The sequence below is a fragment of the Salmo salar genome, chromosome ssa13, assembly GCF_905237065.1.
Source record: "Salmo salar chromosome ssa13, Ssal_v3.1, whole genome shotgun sequence".
Classification (NCBI taxonomy): Eukaryota; Metazoa; Chordata; class Actinopteri; order Salmoniformes; family Salmonidae; genus Salmo; species Salmo salar.
In genome coordinates this window covers 14,618,090-14,639,798 of record NC_059454.1, presented here as the reverse complement: position 1 = coordinate 14,639,798, position 21,709 = coordinate 14,618,090, and the positions used below count along the sequence as shown (strand labels likewise).

Below are 21,709 nucleotides of genomic sequence, written 5' to 3'. Positions count from 1 at the left end.
ATTAATGCCCATGATTTTGGAATGAGATGTTCGACGAGCAGGTGTCCATATACTTTTGGCAATGTAGTGTATGTGAACCATAAAATAAGGTGCAACCTACATAGGTTTCACAACTGAAAAGCAGAGTGAGGGTCTGTGCCAAAGTTACAGTACATTAGTAAGTGACTGGTGCCAACTGCTAACATTAAAACCTATTCCTCTAAAATGACACAGAACGTACTCTGACCTAGATATAATGGTGGGTGGCTATTTAAAATCTCAAATGGTCCCATAAAAATTCATTGAAATGAGCCTCTCTGTGCTCTAACAGTCCCTTTATCCATCAGAAGCAGACTGTATTTCAAACCAGTTCAGCAATTTTGTCTCCTTGAACATATTGAATTGTATTAGCCTATTTTTTAGCACTTTATCCTTCACTAATGAGTAAGGTGACCACTAAATGCTGTGGGTCAAGACATAGTCCTAAGCATAATATGCTGAATACGTACAGTGACACAGAGTGAGTGCAATAGAAAGTTCACAAAATGCTGTGGCACCACTACAGAATTACAGTACAGCATCAGTGAATGTGTTTTCACTCAGTCCTCCTCAGGCGGTGAAGAGACAAAGACCACATGATAGAAATCTAGACTACTAAACAGACAGAAAAGCTAAGAGCTATAGTCATTTGCATACTTCTTTTCTGGTTAAGCCAGAGGACAACAGACAGTGGTGGAGGAGAGGAGAGAGGGCAGAATTCAAACACGTCAACCTTTCCCCGGTCTGTTGATGAGTCAGCACTATGCTCTAATTCTGGATCAATATCCTGACCTACAGTAAACAATAACTAGCTCAACTAGGCAGAAATATACATGACATCACAGGTGAAATCATAAAAATGTTATCAAGATGAGTTTTGAATTATTACAAGTAAATGTTTATCCCAAATAAAAGACATGAATGTAACATCTTCAGTTAGTTTTCTTGTTTATATAGAATATTTGATTTAAAATCCAGCGAGTTTGATTACTCTAGCATTCAACACAGAAATGATATCACTTCTCTGTCTAACTGGTATTATCCTACACTACACTAGATGTGTACAGCATTAAATAAATTTCTCTATGACATACTGGAATTCACTTTGAGCATCTCAGTATCAGAAAGCCTCTGAAGTCCTAAGGCATTCGGATGTTTCTGTGTCACTTGCAACGTGACTGTCCCAGAGTGACAGACCGAGGCCGACCAAGCACAATAAAGTCCCGACCCGGGGGAATTAATATTTGCCTTCCTAATCCAACTTAATCCCGGATTTCAAGGGATGTGATTGTTTTTCATTCAGCGCTGGGGAGCTGAAAGACAGACACACAGGTCTGAGGTCTCACACATTAACCAGAGTGTGTGAAGGAGCCCTATAAGCACAAACAACTTATTTGCTCTCAGGACTGTTTACACTGAGGTTGAATTATCAGAGAGAGGTCTGTAATTTCATCATGGTAATGCAACAAAGATATATCAACCCGAGATAGAAATATACATTTTGAACATATGACCTTATCATACAAAGTAGCCACCCTTTGCCTTGATGACAGCTTCGCACACTCTTAGCATTCTCTCAACCAGCTTCATGAGGTAGTCACCTGGAATACAATTAAATTAACTTGTTAAAAGTTCATTTGTGTAATTTATTTCCTTCTTAATGCGTTTGAGCCAATCAGTTGTGTTGTGACAAGGAAGGGGGGTATACAGAAGATAGCCATATTTGGTAAAAAAACGATTATTTTATTTCACCTTTATTTAACCAGGTAGGCCAGGTAGGCCAGTTGAGAACAAGTTATCATTTACAACTGCGACCTGGCCAAGATAAAGCAAAGCAGTGCGACAAAAACAGCATCACAGAGTTACACATAAACAAATGTAGTCAAAAACACAAAAGAAAAATAGACAAATCTATATACAGTGTGTGCCAATGTAGAAGAGTAGGGAGGTATGCAATTTAGCATTAATACTGGAGTGATAGATGTGCAGATGATGATGTGCAAGTAGAGATACTGGTGTGCAAAAGAGCAAGAGGGTAAGTAATAATATGGGGATGAGGTAGTTGGGTGTGCTATTTACAGATTGGCTGTGTACAGGTACAGTGATCGGTAAGCTGCTCTGACAGGAGATATAAGACTCCAACTTCAGAGATGTTTGCAATTCGTTCCAGTCATTGGCAGCAGAGAACTGGAAGGAAAGGCAGCCAAAGGAAGTGTTGGCTTTGGGGATGACCAGTGCAATATACCTGCCGGAGCGCGTGCTACAGATGGGTGTTGCTATGGTGACCAGTGAGCTGAGATAAGGCGGGGCTTTACTTAGAAAAGACTTATAGATGACCTTGAGCCAGTGGGTTTGGCGACGGATATGAAGTGAGGGCCAGCCAGCGAGAGCATACAGGTCGCTGTGGTGGGTAGTATATGGGGCTACATCCAGTTTGCTGAGTAGAGTGTTGGGGGCTATTTTGTAAATGACATCGCCGAAGTCAAGGATCGGTAGGATAGTCAGTTTTACGAGGGTATGTTTGACGGCATGAGTGAAGGAGGCTTTGTTGTGAAATAGGAATCCGATTCTAGATTTAATTTTGGATTGGAGATGCTTAATGTGAGGCTGGAAGGAGAGTTTACAGTCTAACCAGACATCTAGGTATTTGTAGTTGTCCACATATTGTACGTCAGATCCAAGTCCATATTATGGCAAGAACAGCTCAAATAAGCAAAGAGAAACAACAGTACATCATTACTTTAAGACATCGAAGTTAGTCAATTCGGAAAATGTCAAGAACTTTTAAAGTTTCTTCAAGTGCAGTCGCAAAAACCATAAAGCGCTATGAGGACTTGGATTAGCTAACACAATGTGCAATTTGAACACAGGAGTGATGGTTGCTGATAATGGGCCTCTGTACGCCTATGTAGATATTCCATTAAATATCAGCCGTTTCCAGCTACAATAGTCATTTACATCCTACAATCTAAGCTTGATGCCCTCAATCTCACACAAATGATCAATGAACCTACCAGGTACCACCCCAAAGCCTTTAACACGGGCACCCTCATAGAAATCATCCTAACTAACTTTCCCTCTAAATACACCTCTGCTGTTTTCAACCAAGATCTCAGCGATCACTGCCTCATTGCCTGCATCCGTAATGGGTCAGCGGTCAAACGACCTCCACTCATCACTGTCAAACGCTCCCTGAAACATTTCAGCGAGCAAGCCTTTCTAATCGACTTGGCCCGGGTATCCTGGAAGGATATTGACCTCATCCCGTCAGCAGAGGATGCCTGGTTATTTTTTTTAAATGCCTTTCTCACCATCTTAAATAAGCATGCCCCATTCAGGAAATTTAGAACCAGGAACAGATATAGCCCTTGGTTCTCTCCAGACCTGACTGCCCTTCACCAACACAAAAACATCCTGTGGCGTTCTGCATTAGCATCGAACAGCCCCCGTGATATGCAACTTTTCAGGGAAGTTAGAAACCAATATACACAGGCAGTTAGAAAAGCCAAGGCTTGCTTTTTCAAGCAGAAATTTGCTTCCTGCTACACAAACTCAAAAAAGTTCTGGGACACTGTAAAGTCCATGGAGAATAAGAACACCTCCTCCCAGCTACCCACTGCACTGAGGATAGGAAACTCTGTCACCTCCGATAAATCCACTATAATTGAGAATTTCAATAAGCATTTTTCTACGGCTGGCCATGTTTTCCACCTGGCTACCCCTACCCCGGTCAACAACACTGTACCCCCCACAGCTACTCAGCCAAGCCTTCCCCATTTCTCCTTCTCCCAAATCCAGTCAGCTGATGTTCTGAAAGAGCTGCAAAATCTGGACCCCTACAAATCAGCCGGGCTAGACAATCTGGACCCTTTCTTTCTAAAATGATCTGCCGAAATTGTTGCAACCCCTATTACTAGCCTGTTCAACCTCTCTTTCGTGTCGTCTGAGATTCCAAAAGATTGGAAAGCAGCTGCTGTCATCCTCCTCTTCAAAGGAGGGGACACTCTTGACCCAAACTGCTACAGACCTATATCTATCCTATCCTGCCTTTCTAAGGTCTTCAAAAGCCAAGTCAACAAACAGATTACCGACCATTTCGATTCCCCACCGCACCTTCTCCGCTATGCAATCTGGTTTCAGAGCTGGTCATGGGTGCACCTCAGCCACGCTCAAGGTCCTAAACGATATCGTAACCGCCATCGATAAGAAACAATACTGTGCTGCCGTATTCATTGACCTGGCCAAGGCTGTCGACTCTGTCAATCACCACATCCTCATCGGCAGACTCAATAGCCTTGGTTTCTCAAATTATTGCCTCGCCTGGTTCACCAACTACTTCTCTGATAGAGTTCAATGTGTCAAATCGGATGGCCTGTTGTCCGGGCCTCTGGTAGTCTCTATGGGGGTGCCACAGGGTTCAATTCTTGGGACAACTCTTTTCTTTGTATACATCAATGATGTCGCTCTTGCTGCTGGTGAGTCTCTGATCCACATCTACGCAGATGACACCATTCTGTATACTTTTGGCCCTTCTTTGGACACTGTGTTAACAACCCTCCAGATGAGCTTCAATGCCATATAACTCTCCTTCCGTGGCCTCCAATTGCTCTTAAATACTAGTAAAACTAAATGCATGCTCTTCAACCGATCGCTGCCCGTACCTGCTCGCCCGTCCAGCATCACTACTCTGGACGGTTCTTACTTACAATATGTGGACAACTACAAATACCTGGGTGTCTGGTTAGACTGTAAGCTCTCCTTCCAGACTCACATCAAACATCTCCAATCCAAAGTTAAATCTAGAATTGGCTTCTTATTTCGCAACAAAGCATCCTTCACTCATGCTGCCAAACATACCCTCGTAAAACTGACCATCCTACCGATCCTCGACTTCGGCGATGTCATTTACAAAATAGCCTCCAATACCTTACTCAATAAACTGGATGCAGTCTATCACTGTGCCATTTGTTTTGTCACCAAAGTCCCATATACTACCCACCACTGCGACCTGTACGCTCTCGTTGGCTGGCCCTCGCTTCATACTTGTCGCCAAACCCACTGGCTCCAGGTCATCTACAAAACCCTGCTAGGTAAAGTCCCCCCTTATCTCAGCTCACTGGTCACCATAGCAGCACCCACCTGTTGCACGCGCTCCAGCAGGTATATCTCTCTGGTCACCCCCAAAGCCAATTCCTCCTTTGGCCGTCTCTCCTTCCAGTTCTCTGCTGCCAATGACTGGAACGAACTACAAACATCTCTGAAACTGGAAACACTTATCTCCCTCACTAGCTTTAAGCACCAGCTGTCAGAGCAGCTCACAGATCACTGCACCTGTACATAGTCCATCTATAATTTAGCCCAAACAACTACCTCTTCCCCTACTGTATTTATTTATTTTGCTCCTTTGCACCCCATTATTTCTATTTCTACTTTGCACTTTCTTCCACTACAAATCTACCATTCCAGTGTTTTACTTGCTATAGTATTTACTTTGCCACCATGGCCGTTTTTTGCCTTTACCTCCCTTATCTCACCTCATTTGCTCACATTGTATATAGACTTATTTTTCTACTGTATTATTGACTGTATGTTTGTTTTACTCCATGTGCAACTCTGTGTTGTTGTATGTGTCGAACTGCTTTGCTTTATCTTGGCCCGGTCGCAATTGTAAATGAGAACTTGTTCTCAACTTGCCTACCTGGTTAAATAAAGATAAAGAGGGGGATGACCGCAGCTGCTTTCCAATCTTTGGGAATCTCAGACGACACGAAAGAGAGGCTGAACAGGCTAGTAATAGGGGTTGCAACAATTTCGGCAGATAATTTTAGAAAGAAAGGGTCCAGATTGTCTAGCCCGGCTGATTTGTAGGGGTCCAGATTTTGCAGCTCTTTCAGAACATCAGCTGACTGGATTTGGGAGAAGGAGAAATGGGGAAGGCTTGGCCGAGTAGCTGTGGGGGGTGCAGTGCTGTTGACCGGGGTAGGGGTAGCCAGGTGGAAAGCATGGCCAGCCGTAGAAAAATGCTTATTGAAATTCTCAATTATAGTGGATTTATCGGTGGTGACTGTTTCTTATCCTCAGTGCAGTGGGCAGCTGGGAGGAGGTGCTCTTATTCTCCATGGACTTTACAGTGTCCCAGAACTTTTTTGAGTTTGTGTAGCAGGAAGCAAATTTCTGCTTGAAAAAGCTAGCCTTGGCTTTTCTAACTGCCTGTGTATATTGGTTTCTAACTTCCCTGAAAAGTTGCATATCACGGGGGCTGTTCGATGCTAATGCAGAACGCCACAGGATGTTTTTGTGTTGGTTAAGGGCAGTCAGGTCAAGAGAGAACCAAGGGCTATATCTATTCCTGGTTCTACATTTCTTGAATGGGGCATGCTTATTTAAGTTGGTGAGGAAGTCATTTAAAAAAAATAACCAGGCATCCACTACTGAAGGGATGAGGTCAATATCCTTCCAGGATACCCGGGCCAGGTCGATTAGAAAGGCTTGCTCGCTGAAGTGTTTCAGGGAGCGTTTGACAGTGATGAGTGGAGGTCGTTTGACCGCTGACCCATTACGGATGCAGGCAATGAGGCAGTGATTGCTGAGATCTTGGTTGAAAACAGCAGAGGTGTATTTAGAGGGAAAGTTGGTTAGGATGATATCTATAAGGGTGCCCGTGTTTACAGGTTTGGGGTGGTACCTGGTAGGTTCATTGAGAATTTGTGTGAGATTGAGGGCATCAAGCTTAGATTGTAGGATGGCTGGGGTGTTAAGCATGTCCCAGTTTAGGTCACCTAGCAGCACGAGCTCTGAAGATAGATGTGGGGCAATCAGTTATAGACTGATCCTTTCTTTATCAGTGGGCAAACATACAAAATCAGCAGGGGATCAAATACTTTTTTCCCCCACTGTATGGTGTCCAGAGCACAGCTGGGGGCAGAGGGTGGTCTATAGCAGGCGGCAACGGTGAGAGACTTGTTTTTAGAGAGGTGGATTTTTAAAAGAAGACGTTCAAATTGTTTGGGTACAGACCTGGATAGTAGGACAGAACTCTGCAGGCTATCTCTGCAGTAGATTGCAAAACCGCCCCCTTTGGCCGTTCTATCTTGTCTGAAGATGTTGTAGTTAGGGATGGAGATTTCAGAGTTTTTGGTGGACTTCCTAAGCCAGGATTCAGACACGGCTAGGACATCCGGGTTGGCAGAGTGTGCTAAAGCAGTGATTAAAACAAACTTAGGGAGGAGGCTTCTAATGTTAACATGCATGAAACCAAGGCTATTATGGTTACAGAAGTCATCAAAAGAGAGCGCCTGGGGAATAGGAGTGGAGCTAGGCACTGCAGGGCCTGGATTCACCTCAACATCACCAGAGGTACAGAGGAGGAGTAGGATAAGGGTACGGCTAAAAGCTATGAGAATTGGTCATCTAGGATGTCGGAACAGAGAGTAAAAGGAGCAGGTTTCTGGGGGCAATAAAATAGCTTCAAGGTATAATGTACAGACAAAGATATGGTAGGATGTGAATACAGTGGAGGTAAACCTAGGCATTGAGTGATGATGAGAGAGATATTGGCTCTAGAAATATCATTGAAACCAGGTGATGTCATCGCATGTGTGGGTGGTGGAACTGAGAGGTTGGATAAGGTATAATGAGCAGGGCTAGAGGCTCTACAGTGAAATAAGCCAATAAACACTAACCAGAACAGCAATGGACAAGGCATATTGACATTAAGGAGAGGCATGCTTAGCCAAGTGATCAAAGGGGTCCAGTGAGTAGTGAGGTCGGTTGCGGTCACAGCGATTCAGACAGCTAGCCGGGCCATGGGTAGCAAGTTGGCAGAAGATGGTGACAAACAGTCTTCTGTAAATGCAATCCTTGGATCCTTAACCTCGATGGTACTACCTGGTTTAAATAAAGGTTAAGAGTGTCTGGGATATTAAATGGGTTTTGGGGATAACAGGGTTGGGAATCAAATATCTAATTTCATGTCATATCTAATCCTTTTGGATTCTTCTCAATCCACTTTGCTATTGTCTAGTTTTCATATCACTTACTGACCTCAGATAGTAATTGAATTGCTTTGGAATGTTGAAATACAGACATTGTGAATAAATAAATCATTGCGACTATTGCATGATGTATGAAACACATGGAACCTAAATGCATGACAATACATAGCCCCATATTAAACATACAATACCTAAGTAAGCAATATTATACTTTTAAGCAGGTAGGTAAGTAGTACTAATAAAAAAAATACATTTCATACATGATAAAAATAAAGGTAAAGATGCCATGTTTTTGTACAGACAAATAGCAGCCCATGGGAGAATGCCTGTCCATGGTATCTCTCTTGCCTGTGAGTTGGAGATCTTCATCACCAGTGATGAAGGGATTGGATAGATGCCACAGCTACACAAGCTGACATGCAGGTTGTCATTTAGTGGCTTAGTGGAGGAAAAACAGTCTGAAATGGAAACAAATGGGTCGCTTTGACAGTGCATGTTCGTCCTTTAAAGAACCACTGCCATATGTCAACAAAGGATTAGCGGTTGCTATGTAGGCTGTGTAAAAAGGAGAGTATGATGAGAACGCAAAACTACAACTCATATTTCATTCTATGATATATCATTTTAACATCCATAATTAGATACAATAATGCAAGGTAAGAAAAGTACACAATAAATGATAACAATATCATAATTCACCAATAACAATGCTGCCATTAAAAATGCACTGTGTTTGTGTACATAATAAATTACACTGTGTCTCTGTATCATGTTTGGCACATTACCTTTATACTGGAAAACATGACCTCACTGAAACTATTATTTCTCGTTTACAGAAAGTGAATGACCTAATCGATGACCGAATCATAACATGACTTACAATTCTGTCTCATTCTTTCTGGCGCATCGGTAAACATTTGGGCAGGATGAAAACTGGAGCATTACATCATTGTTTGAGAGAAAGCACGATAGCCTCCTCCATGTGATTGGAGGATACTCGTGGCCCAATAATTCTATTGGCTAATGATAGTAAAACAGGCGGACTTTAGCGACGTATTCTGTGGAGCGCGCATAGTGCTTCAAATACAGTGAGAAACGTAGGGCCAGGTTATAATGCACTGATGTTATGATTTTACAGAAGTCGGTTATTCTATTTTAATGCGAGCTTCGAGATAGAGAGAAAGGTTAAAAGGGAACATCAGCAAGGTTATTACGACCGAAGATATTGGTAATTTAATTTTCAAGGTGACAGCGAAATTCTTGTAACGAAGGAGTGGAAGACATCGTTCAATTGGAAGCCGCCTGCATTTGGTACAGAGGTAAGGGCGTTATCCAGTTACAGTAGACTACAGTAGACTAGCCTACTCTGTTCCTCTCCTCAGTGTGGCAATTTAGAAAAAGTTTCAAAATGCTTTATTTGATTACAATATCACATTTTGTCTGAGTAGCCTATGTATCTATCACATCCCTCTCTGTCTGTGACTGTGTGGTTTAGGTTACGGTGAAACTCAAGTTTACCAATAATGTTGCCTCACAGTAAGCCTTTAACCTTGGAAATGCTTTTTAAGATGATCAACCATCATCCATATTCATAATCTTTGGATGCATGTTTATAGGACAGCACAAAGTAGCCTAAACATATTCTCATAATGAAATGTATGTATTTTCTTTGCAGGTTTATAGATCATGCTCATCATTCCGATATGATGTTGTACATTTTCTGGATTATGCAAGTGCCCAAAATAATAAACAGCAATTACCTGGCTAGATAAAAAAAAAATACGGAAGACACATTTTAAATGAATGCTTTCAGTTGTGCAACTGACTAGGTATCCCCCTTACTGTATCTCATAAATAAGTAGCCTCCGGTAAGGTTAAACTGACAAGAATATGGCAGTATGGCAGCTGCAAGTGATATACAGTATCATGATATGTAAATATTATTTTATTTCCGAACGTTTCATTCAAAAGGCAATATGTGTTCTCAGACTTCAACTTGATCATCATGTAATATTCATCACCTGAACATATATTTTATGCTTTGGCTGACAAGTCCAGAGGGTCTGTACCTAGGGCTCATTAAGCGTCTAATTGTATCTTATTTGACAGTTTAGAGCTTCAACTGGGGGAGCTATTCCCCAAAGGAATGGATGGTTATTTTGAAGAATTCATGCTCTTGACCTCCTTTTGCAACACAATTAGTTTTACTGCTTCTTGACTTCTCGAATGTCCCCCACCTAAATTGTTCTCCACAAATATAGGATTTGCAAAAAACAGGGCCGGACTATCGCACTTGGAGCCCCGGGGCACCGACCACCAGGGGTCCCCACCAGATTATTATTATTATTATTTTTAAATGTGTGTGTGTGTGTGTGTGGGGGGGGGGTCAGCTAACTTACTGCAATTTAAGGCTAATTTCTTGCAATTTTAAACTTTTTTTCCCCATCCTGCATCTCCTGCAATTCTACACATTTTGCTATTATATGCTATCTGGGTGCCCCCCGACCTCCAATTTTTGGGGGGGTTGGGAGCCCTCTGGAGGTAGGGGGGCCCAGGGTACGAGCCCTACGTGCCTGTTCAGTAATCTGGCCCTTGCAAAAAAAAATATTTACAAACTTCCAAATTGAAGCCCATCCCCATCCCTCAGTTTTTGGAAACTTGGTCTGAAGTTAAAAGTGACTGATGAACTTACCCTTGCTCAGAGACATATTGGACCCAGAGAATGTGCATTGAACAGTATAAAGGATCTTGCAAAAATTTTTTTTTTATCATCATCAGCATCACTTTTCAGTGTTAGGGCTGCAAAGAGAACAGATGCCATCAGATCTTTAATGCAGCTCACGCTATCTTCTCTGAGATGAACATACTGAAAGGGCAATCAACTGCTCTTTGATATCTTGCAATTAGGCCCATACAGTATATCTAATGAATCGCATGCTGTGAGAGACCCATGCATGTACTTACAGGCATCGGGCTGGAAATACAGTTGAATACGTTATTCACTCTCATATATAAGTAACTGCCAAAATAAAGGAAACATCAACATAAAGTGTCTTAATAGGGTGTTGGGCCACCACCAGCCAGATCAGTTACAATGCACCTTGACATAGATTATAAGTGTCTGGAACTCTATTGAAGGGCTGCGACACCATTCTTCCATGAGAAATTCCATCATTTGGTGTTTTGTTGATGGTGGTGGAAAACTCTGTCTCAGGCACCACTCCAGAATCTCCCGTACAGTAAGTGTTCAATTTGGTTGAGATCATTTTATACATGACCCTAAGCATAATGGTATGTTAATTGCTTAATAAAATCAGCAACCACACCTGTGTGTGGAAGCACCTGCTTTCAATATACTTTGTATCCCTCATTTACTCAAGTGTTTCCTTTATTTTGGCAGTTACCTGCATATGTATTTTCATCCTTCAAGTGGATGAAATTCAGGAGACACATGCCCCCTCAGTTTCAATGGGATTGAGGCCTCCTCATGTACTTACCCAGACTTCATTGCAACAGGAGTTGGGCCGGGTTGGTTGGTTAGTTGGTTGGTTGCTGTAGCTTTACATAATACAGTGAAACACAGTGAAGAAGCTCTGTGCATCACTTTGAGGAGATAATAAATTAACTTCACAGACTAAATCATTAACAGTCGACTCTGCACTGTGGGAGGAGAGTGCGTTGGTCGCTTTTATGTCCCAGAACAAATGAACATGAAAGCGCTCCAAGGCATGTCCTTGAGCAAGCCTTTTCTCCCCTGAGTGATGCTTTTTCATTCTATCTAGCCAGAGTAATATGTCTATTGATGTGTATCACTAGCTCTGTCTTAGCAGATTCACACTCTCACAGTAGACAACGAATCAGATATACACAGGGAGAGGGAGAGAGAGAGAAAGAGAGAGAGTGAGGGAGAAAGAGAGGTCATTGCAGCAAATAAAATGGATCAGACTAAAATCATAGGCTGCATACTAGTATAACCCTATACAGTATGGTATTAAGAGTGTTGGTTGCATAAACACTATAGCATGAATTGATGATATCATATTCATTATGTTACCTCTATGCTGAAATACAACTACCTGTACTTGAAGTGCTCTGGAAAATAGTGGATCAAAAAGTGAATAATTAGCACATTGTTTCTGGTATGTCAGGAAATAATGGCGTGCTATGCTATGCATCTGTGGAAGTTGAAATGTCCTTAAAAAATGCTTTAAAAATATGTGAAAAATGCACTCTCAAACTTTGTAATAATTTCAGCCAGCCAAAAGTGGTGCCCATTTCTTGTGTACTACATCATCAAATTGTGTACTACGTATGTTATGAATTCAATTCGTACTATATGTTATGAATTTGTTATGCTTAAGATCCTGGGGTGCATCTTTAAGTGATTAAATTGATCAATTTGGATATAAAAAAGACAGTGAATTTGAATAATGAATGCAGTCATATTTTAAAGATGTTACAGTTCTTTGATTGTTCATAACCTTAATACTTAAATTCAAGTTATCCCCAGGGGGTTGAATATCCATTAGTTTGTTCAATAACTGTAAGGTAATTTACTGTGCATTTGCATGAAGACTGCAAGAAACGGTTAAGAATTAGAATTTCAAGCATTTTGGAAAAATGCTTACACCAGTGGTTCTTTTCAGAGACTAATTTTATGCATTTCCTTTGGCATGTGCACATGTTCCAAACACCAACTGCGGTGACCATGTGTTAGATATTAAAAGGGGCAGAGATCTTCACGCTGCTTTGAATTGCATAGTGCCAAAGTCATTTTCACAGAAAGCATTGTAAGAAATTAACATATTTATTTTCCCACCAGAACTAGTGTTGATTCAGTCTGGCTGAGCTGAAATAAAATTATGATGAAATTAGTATAAAAACCTGTGCAATTAATTTCATTATCATTAAATGAGACATCCCACTGGGCACACACTGGTTGAATCAACGTTGTTGCCTTTTTGCTCAGTGCAAAAAAGGAAAGGCTGAAAATTAGAGACATGCCTGCAGCCCTATCAATAATTCATAAAGCAGACATAAATGTTTTATCGTCTCCAATACATTTGCAAATGTGCAGAGATGTTGTATAACATTCAGGATTAGGAGAAAGAACATGTTTTAGAAGGAGAGAGCACAAGAGAGGGTATAATTAGACCTGCCCATGGTTGTAAAGTCATCATACATATGTGCGGCTTCTGAATGACAAGGTAGATGACCAATACTGTATGATACATTGTCACACATTTCTTGGCACTGCCACAGCCATTTTATATTTTATAGTGATTTAGTGGTGGGCAACAGCAATATTATGGTCATTTGTATACTGTATTTTTTTGCCATTGATCTTTCATAAAGCACAGGCTGTTTTGCCAATAACTGTCACTTGAAAGCAGAGCTTGTGTATGTTGGGTTGATTTAACGAACAAAACAACTCTCCCCTGCCTGAAAGTAATGAAGTAGTAGCTCAACTTCACAATGGTAGTGTGAACATCTGGCGCGGTAATCTCTCTTAAATTAAAATGTGAGCCATGCAAAGCACCCTGCTTGGTCATGGCCTTGAGTGGCTCAACTTTGTATTAAGGGGAAGCATGGAGTCTAACATCTGTCTAAGGGTTGTGTTTCTAATGCCAGGAAGGGCTTTTCAGATACTTAGTTATTATCCCTCATTTCAACATGAGAGCACCTAAACAAGGTTGTTCATTGCAGCATTCAGAAAAACAATAACAGACCTTAGTTCCCAGCATTCCGTAAAATGCATAATGTCAGGTCTGGTGCAAATTGTTTATTCATGAGGAGGACTGTTATTTATTAACAACAGGGTGTTGTTGTCTTCCTATGACATTAGCTTACATGGTTACCGGTGCTTTTTTAAAAATATGAAATTACACTTGTAAAGCAAAAATTGGAGTGAGAGGTAATACATAGTGATTAGTGGTTCATTTGTTGTTGTTTTGTGAGGTTGTCATTTTAAAGACCCGCGTCCATCAAAATAAGACAGCTGCAAGCATCTGATGCCCTAGGTCTAGGAGCACAGTTGACAGCCTAAAAATAACACTAGACCTTTGGACAATTTATTAATATACTGTCTGGATTGGACAGACACATCATTCATGGTTAGGAGAGGAGGCAAGAAGTCATGTGTGAGTGACAAAGGATTGGATAATGATGGGGACAGAGTATCCTGTTGACAAAGGATTGAAGAATGATGGGGACCGAGCATCCTGTTGACAAAGGATTGGAGAATGATGGGGACCGAGTATCCTGTTGACAAAGGATTGAAGAATGATGGGGACCGAGCATCCTGTTGACAAAGGATTGGAGAATGATGGGGACCGAGCATCCTATTGACAAAGGATTGAAGAATGATGGGGACCGAGCATCCTGTTGACAAAGGATTGAAGAATGATGGGGACCGAGCATCCTATTGACAAAGGATTGGAGAATGATGGGGACCGAGCATCCTATTGACAAAGGATTGGAGAATGATGGGGACCGAGCATCCTATTGACAAAGGATTGGAGAATGATGGGGACCGAGCATCCTGTTGACCAAGGATCCATTGTAGTTGGGTTCTTTAAACATGGCTAGAGGGGTTGATAATGGGGCGAGGTATGTCTGCCTGGGTAGTGATATCAAATGGAAATGAAGGAAAATGTGCAATGATACTGGTGTCAGAGTACTGGCTGCTGAATGTGTCTCTGATCCAGATAGAGGTCTGGTTGTTGTGTTCTCTCAACTGATCCATCCCTCCTACTGTACATCCTGCTGTAAAAGCATTCTCACGCACACTATTTTGTATATACCTACATTTTTATATTTTAGTTACACCCACTGATCTTTCAGCTCTATGTCTATCCTGTCCTCCATTTGCACGTTCCAGTGTTCCACCCGTTAGAGCCCGTTGAGGTTTTAGAGATAAGGAACAGCCCCGGAGCACCAGCCATTAAGAGCAGCCCAAGGGTTGGTGCCTTTGCTACTTCCTGTCAGGTTGCCATGGCATCAGGCAAGGTGGCCCCGTTTCCTGCCGCCCAGAGGAACTGTGGGGGTTACGTCCTAAGTGTGCCCCTGTTATCTAATGTGATCAGACAGGCGTGGTGGAGACTGTCACACTTCCCAGCCAGACAGGGGCCCCAGCCCATCGCTGAGTGCTGCCAGCTCAGCGAATACCACTCTCAAACATCTCCCAATGTAATATTAGGACTGGAGCTTGCCTCCACTGTAGCCTCCTCCATCAGATATATTTTAAAGCCACTAACCGTGCTCAGCTCTGCCCCTCTGCGGCTTAGCTCTCTCTGATGCAACTCTCCAGGGAGTCAATTTGTGTGCAGCGCTTGAAAGGAGCTGGGTAATTATTCCCATCTTGTTTTCATTTTCGTGTATTTTCATTCTGGTGCTATTGGTGTAACTCTAGTGTGTCAATGTACCGGCTTTGTTCAGAAAATTTCAAACAAGGCTTTGTCATGCCAACGTTTCCAAAGGCTGAGCAAGAGAATATGTCTTGGGAGCGCCGCAGAATACTCACACTGTGTTTTTGTGATTTGATTTGTTACCCACTTCTTTTTCTCCCCAAACTGTACTGTAGTGAATAATTGAATGAGACTGTGGGTTTGCTGTCTCTTTGGTGTAAGCCACTGACAGCATGAGGTATGTATGGAGGTTTGTGGAGAAACACAACAGATTTGGAGTGGGTTGACAATCGACCTCTTGACAGCTATAATTTAAAAAATCATAGTTAATACATTGGATGTGGGCTACAGTAGTCCACATGTTACTGGGGTTGAGTGAGATACTAATGTTTTGTGCTGATGAATAAGTTACATTTGAGGAAAGGCGTCTGACCTAAATACCAAAAATACCCCAGTCTACCTGTGCATCTCTCACATTTTAGAGCTATTTCTCTCAAAAAACATCAAGATGGTTGAGCGGAGAAGAAACATCAAGATGGTTGAGCGGAGAAGAAGCAATTTCCTGATATTGCATCAACGGAGCCTGATGCTTGTCATCTTAAGGCTGTACAATCCCACTCTGCCAAACTTAAAATCCTCTTTACTGTGAGGTCATTGGTTAACAGAGTCATTCTAATGTTTGGAGAAATCGGTGTGTGTTGACATTCCCCTATTGAAGCTGACTGGTAGTTTTCAAAGAAGCTTTATTGGATAGCAATATGAACTTCAATATGGCAGGTGTGCTAGGGAGGCTTCAGTTCCATTAGCACGATACTGAGGTGTTTAAAACAAGCAGTGGAATCAAAGTCTGTATTATAGAATTAGGTGCCAGTTTTCCACATTTCACCCTTGTCTGGTTTCAGGTTTCCTTTTCATGTTGGTGTTGTTTCTGACCGGTGCGGAGGCAGCAGGGAATAACATTATTTAGCTTCCTGAGCAGTAAATGCTGTTCAACCCACTGATTCATTGTGTAACAATGCCTATTACCTGTCACCAGCCTCTCACTGCCTGCCACAGAACCCACAGAAACTAGTGGAGAGCGACATGGAGGCACACGTCTCAACGCCACACATAAACTGATCCTAGATTTATTGTAACATGTAAATGATCGTCACAAACACATTACATTATTAAAAAGCTACATTCAAAATGGATATACACAGCTACAGTATTGATTTGTACATTTAGTTTCCTCAGGGTTAGAAGATAGATTTCGTGTCACAGAAAAGAAAACAGCCCAATATCTGCAGTGCCATGTTGAGGTTGGGTTGAATTTACCGTGGGCTCCATAAGCTGATGGACACCTTAATGCCTTTGGCTTGACAATATTCTTTCCTGCTGGGTCAGGGTGATTTACAGAGTAACAAGAGCTCTGAATCATTCATACTGCCCCAGTCTTCACATAGACTTTTATTTCTTATAGTTGTGGCCCCTTGGAGTAACGCAACATCACAGCTTTAAGGAAACCTTGTTTTCCACCATGTGTTCTACAATTACCATGAACGTTTAAGAGAGATAACCTGTTTAAGTGGGCTGCCTCATTAAATTATATTTTTTTACTGATTTATTTGCAGGTGTGTTGTAAAACATAAACAAATACCTGATAGATGTATCTTTACCTTAAATAAATAATAACTTACGAATTAATGATTGTTGACCATATTTACCATGTGAAATGCATTATTGTCATGCAATATTTTTTACAATATGTTTTATAATTTTTTCTTACAGCATTAGACCAAAGCTCCATCGTCATAGCAGAAGAAGTCACAGTTTAACCTGCCCCAAGGCTAACAGGGTTACCTCATTCTACTGCAACATGGGAGGATCTGGGATCTGTGCTCGGCTGATGATTGTCTTTCTGATGGTGATCTCATGTCAAAGTTCAGAAGCTAGTTCTCTCTGCCCAGCGCAGTGTGTATGTGAAACACGTCCATGGTACACACCTCAATCGGTATACCATCAGGCCAAGACGGTGGACTGCAATGAGCTCCATCTTAGTGGGGTCCCGTGGAATATTTCAGGTGACACTCAGGTGCTTCTCCTCCAGAGTAACAACATCTCCTCTGTGTCTGTGGAGCTCCAGAGTCTAGTCAACCTCACAGAGCTGGACCTCTCCCAAAACCACTTCACACAGATCCAAGACATTGGACTGCACAACCTGACCCAGCTTGTCACTCTCTACCTTGAGGAAAACCAAGTGAAAGAACTGCAAGATTTCTGTCTGAAGGATCTTGACAGTTTGGAAGAGCTTTACATCAACCACAACCAAATCTCCTCCATTGGGCCTAAAGCCTTCTCTGGGCTCAGAAACCTCCTGAGGCTCCATCTCAACTCCAACAAGCTGGTGGCCATAGACAGCCACTGGTTTGAGTCTCTCCCTAACCTGGAGATTCTCATGATAGGGGAGAACCCCATCCTGGGGTTACAGGATATGAACTTCCACCCCTTGTCAAAGCTGCATAGTCTGGTGCTGGCTGGCATGGGCCTCAGGGAGGTCCCGTCAGGAGCTTTCCAGGGGTTGGAATACCTGGAGAGTCTGTCCTTCTTTGACAACAAGCTGACAGCAGTCCCCAAAGATGCCCTCCGGGTCCTACCAAATCTCAAGTTCTTAGACCTTAACAAGAATCCCATTGGCCGTGTTCAGGAGGGAGACTTCCATGATTTCCCCCATCTGGAGGAGCTGAGTCTGAACAACATGGAGGGACTGGTTGCCATTGAGAGGGGGGCGTTCTCTAATCTCCCAGAGATGGCAAAACTGGAAATTTATAACAACCCCCATTTAGCTTATATTGATCGTGCTGCTTTCATTGACATGGGCGGCCTGCGCACACTATTAGTCCACAACAACGACATCAGCCTCTTGTCACACGAGGTTTTGTCCTCTTTCCCTAGCCTGGATGAAGTGAGTCTCCACAGTAACCCTCTCAGGTGTGACTGCCTCTCTAACTGGGGCCCAGTCCTGGGGAACCAGTCCACCCTCAAGCTGCTGGAGTCCCAAATCACCCTTTGTGCCTCCCCTCCCCATTTGGTTGGCCACGCTCTCCAGGAAGTGGTCACTACCAGCTGGAATGTTGTCAGCAACACCTGCCTCCCTCACATCTCCCTGCACACGTTCCCCCCTCTGCTCAATGTCACTGCTGGACAACCCCTGACTCTGGACTGTTGGGCTGTTGCTGACCCTGCACCTCAGTTCTACTGGGTGACGCCAACAGGAGACAAGGTGACCTCAGAGGCTGTCTCTGCAGTCATGGTGGACGGCAGGAGCACAAAGAAACACAGACTGCAGGAACAGGGGGCTCTGGAGATCCTCCAGGTTGAGCCAGCTGATTCTGGCCTGTACACGTGCGTGGCGTGGAACACAGAGGGGGCGGACACGCGTAGTGTGTCAGTGTACGTGGAGAAAGGAGACTGGCACGGTGGCAGGCTGAATGTAGGGGGGCACACGGTAAACACCATAATGGCCCTGGTGGTCCTGGCTAAGATCATCCACTCCCAGTCAGTGGTCCTGGAGTGGAAACTCTACCCTCCTCACTTCCACAGCCATGAGGCATCTCAGCCCAAGTGGTCCAGCGCCACCATGAAGATTGACAACCCTCAGATCAGCTATACAGCCAAGGTTCCGGTTGATGTGCAAGAATACAACCTGACTCACCTGTTGCCCTCGACAGAGTACAGAGTGTGTCTGACCATGTCAGCTACAGAACAGCAGACGCAACACTCCTGCATCAACGTCACCACCAAGGAGGCCAGTTTTGCTGTGGAGATGGTGGCCCAGCCCACCAATGTGGCCCTTGCAGCTGTCATGGGCTCCATGTTTGCCATCTGCATCATGGCCCTGCTTGTGTTCTACATGGGCCGGCGTATGAAGCAGAAATCCTGCCATCACTCCCTGAAGAAATACGTGCAGCATGCCACCTCCATCCCCCTGAACGAGCTCTACCCTCCCCTGATCAACCTGTGGGAGAATGAGACTGAGAAGGAGAAAGAGGGTCCAGTGGATCCCCAGAACTCTCAGATTGACACCTCAAAGACATACATGTGGTAATAAAGGTCAAAGTGCGTAGATGTAAAAGAGACATTTAAAGACGTTTATGTACTGTACTGTATGTAATCTTAGTTACTGCTCAATCTTGAGATTTAAGAGTAAGATGTCATTGTGAAAGATAAGGTATTTTTAGACTGCAGATCTCTAGCTCAAGCACACTTAGTTGTCCTGTTGAATAAGGATCCTATTGTAATGCAGTTATGTTACATAAGGAAATATGCTGAGTGGGCCAGGTTTGAAGTGTCCATGGCCAAACACACCTCCACAGAAGTACACTGTAACATCAAGCATGTAAGATATTTTATTGTTTATTTAATTCACTTTCTAGATTATATTTAACTAAATATGAAACGAAACCATACTACATTTCTGCCAGAGCACTTAGGTCAAGACCTGTTCACTGCTGCTTACTAATTCCAAATCACTGCTTAGGATTTCTTGCATGTCTACCTGCATGTTTTTCCTGTGCTCTGAGTATTTAGTCAAGTACCCCTTCTCTCCTTTCCCTTTGAAATATACAGGTGTAAAGCTGACAACAAAAATGTTTCTTCTACTTGGGGTTCGTATCCTGTTGTTCTTTCTTCTTTAGATGATTAGTCCTACCAAAACGAACCCTGTTTCATTGCTTTAAAGGTGGACTCAGCGATATGACGTAGATGGAGAAAGTAAAGAGCATAGTGGGTCAATTTCCGCAACAACTAAGAGCGTTGAAGCGCTAGGCTCAACTTCTCCGCTTATTTTGGTGCCCTGGCTACCACGCTGTGAACAACGTGAAACGAAATCGTGCACTTGCGCAGATACTGTGTGTGACTGTATGAGAGCGAAGTCTTGCTCATATCTGCCGTGCAGCTCGTGGCAACGTAATTTCACTGAGTCTACCTTTAACAGTTCATGAACATACAGTAAGGAAATAAATGCCATTCTTGTCTGGCATTGCATTTATTGTCCATTTGTTACTGTTAGCCTGCACATGAAGAAAAAAACAGCATTTGAATGTATGTTTATTTATTTGTTTGCTAACTTGTTTCATATATATTTATTTTCTCACATTTTTTTTTTTTTTTATCGAAAAATGTGCATTATAGTTAACCTATGCAGGATAAATGAATACTACCCTCATATTCTTTGACTTGTTCATTACCAGACCTAGATCATGATGAAGTCATGCAGAGTTTAACCTTTATTAAGATTCACTGCATGGACAGTTAAGTGGTATTAACACCATGCATTTTCCTTCACACACAATGTAACATTTAGCGCTATCTACTGTCTACCATGGTGGTTAATTACCACATACACGTGATTTATTTATGTTCTACTAAAAATAGATTTCTAGAATATAGCAATTTAAGGTTGCACACAATGGCCAGTTACTGCATGAGTTTGCACTATATTTTGTGGACTGTTTTTTGACTGTTTTTTAAACCATGCCATACAGTACAAGTGAACCTATTTAAGATGGAATATTTACTCATAATACAATGCACTTAGTTGTTGGAATATGCTCATCCAAATGTCTCCCCTGTACCAAAATTTTTCAACCCAGATTTGACAGCTTGAGCATATCTGGAAAATGTCTCCAGGAAACCCTGCTTTTAACTCATAGATGAAACACAATATTTAGACACATTACATGGTTTTGCATTAGATGTAGGAAACTGCTTATTTTTTCATTTGATTTTATAACCTGATGAAACATCAAAACATTTTATTTATGTTTATTTATTTATGTTGATTGATTGATGATGAATATGACACATATTAATCACAAATCATTTTTTAAATATATATATATTGAGCTATTCAAAAACATTAAGCCAAGGAATACCATTTCAGACACAATACATTTATTGTGTGTATAGTTCCATAACAAAGAGGCTGAAAATATCTTTTGATCTATCAAAATGCTGTAGCAAAAGGCTGAATCTCAAAATGAAATGTTATTGACTAAAACATGCCCTCTAGTGGCATTAGGTCATTAATCAAAGTACAGTGTGACGTTTCAAATGCTGTAGTCTATAATTTGATTAAACTTGACAGTGAAATGCAGGGTATTTTGTATTATAAAGCATATTGTTATATTTTAATTAAACCATTAATATTCCTCAACACTTTAGACGTATCGGTCTGTGCTTCTGTAGTTAATGGGAGATGACTGTGAAGAAATGTATTTCTTGACATGAATAAAATCATTATCCCATTTA

General features: G+C 42.1%; 1 protein-coding gene across 1 annotated transcript; it reads left to right on the top strand.

Moving 5' to 3' along the window:
* Window positions 1-9,060: 9,060 nt before the first annotated feature.
* On the top strand, window positions 9,061-21,709 carry si:ch211-180f4.1 (leucine-rich repeat neuronal protein 1). Its single transcript, XM_014134579.2, has 2 exons — window positions 9,061-9,331; window positions 17,189-21,709. The coding sequence occupies exon 2, from the start codon at window positions 17,277-17,279 to the stop codon at window positions 19,503-19,505; it is 2,229 nt and encodes a 742-aa protein (XP_013990054.1). The 5' UTR covers window positions 9,061-9,331; window positions 17,189-17,276; the 3' UTR covers window positions 19,506-21,709.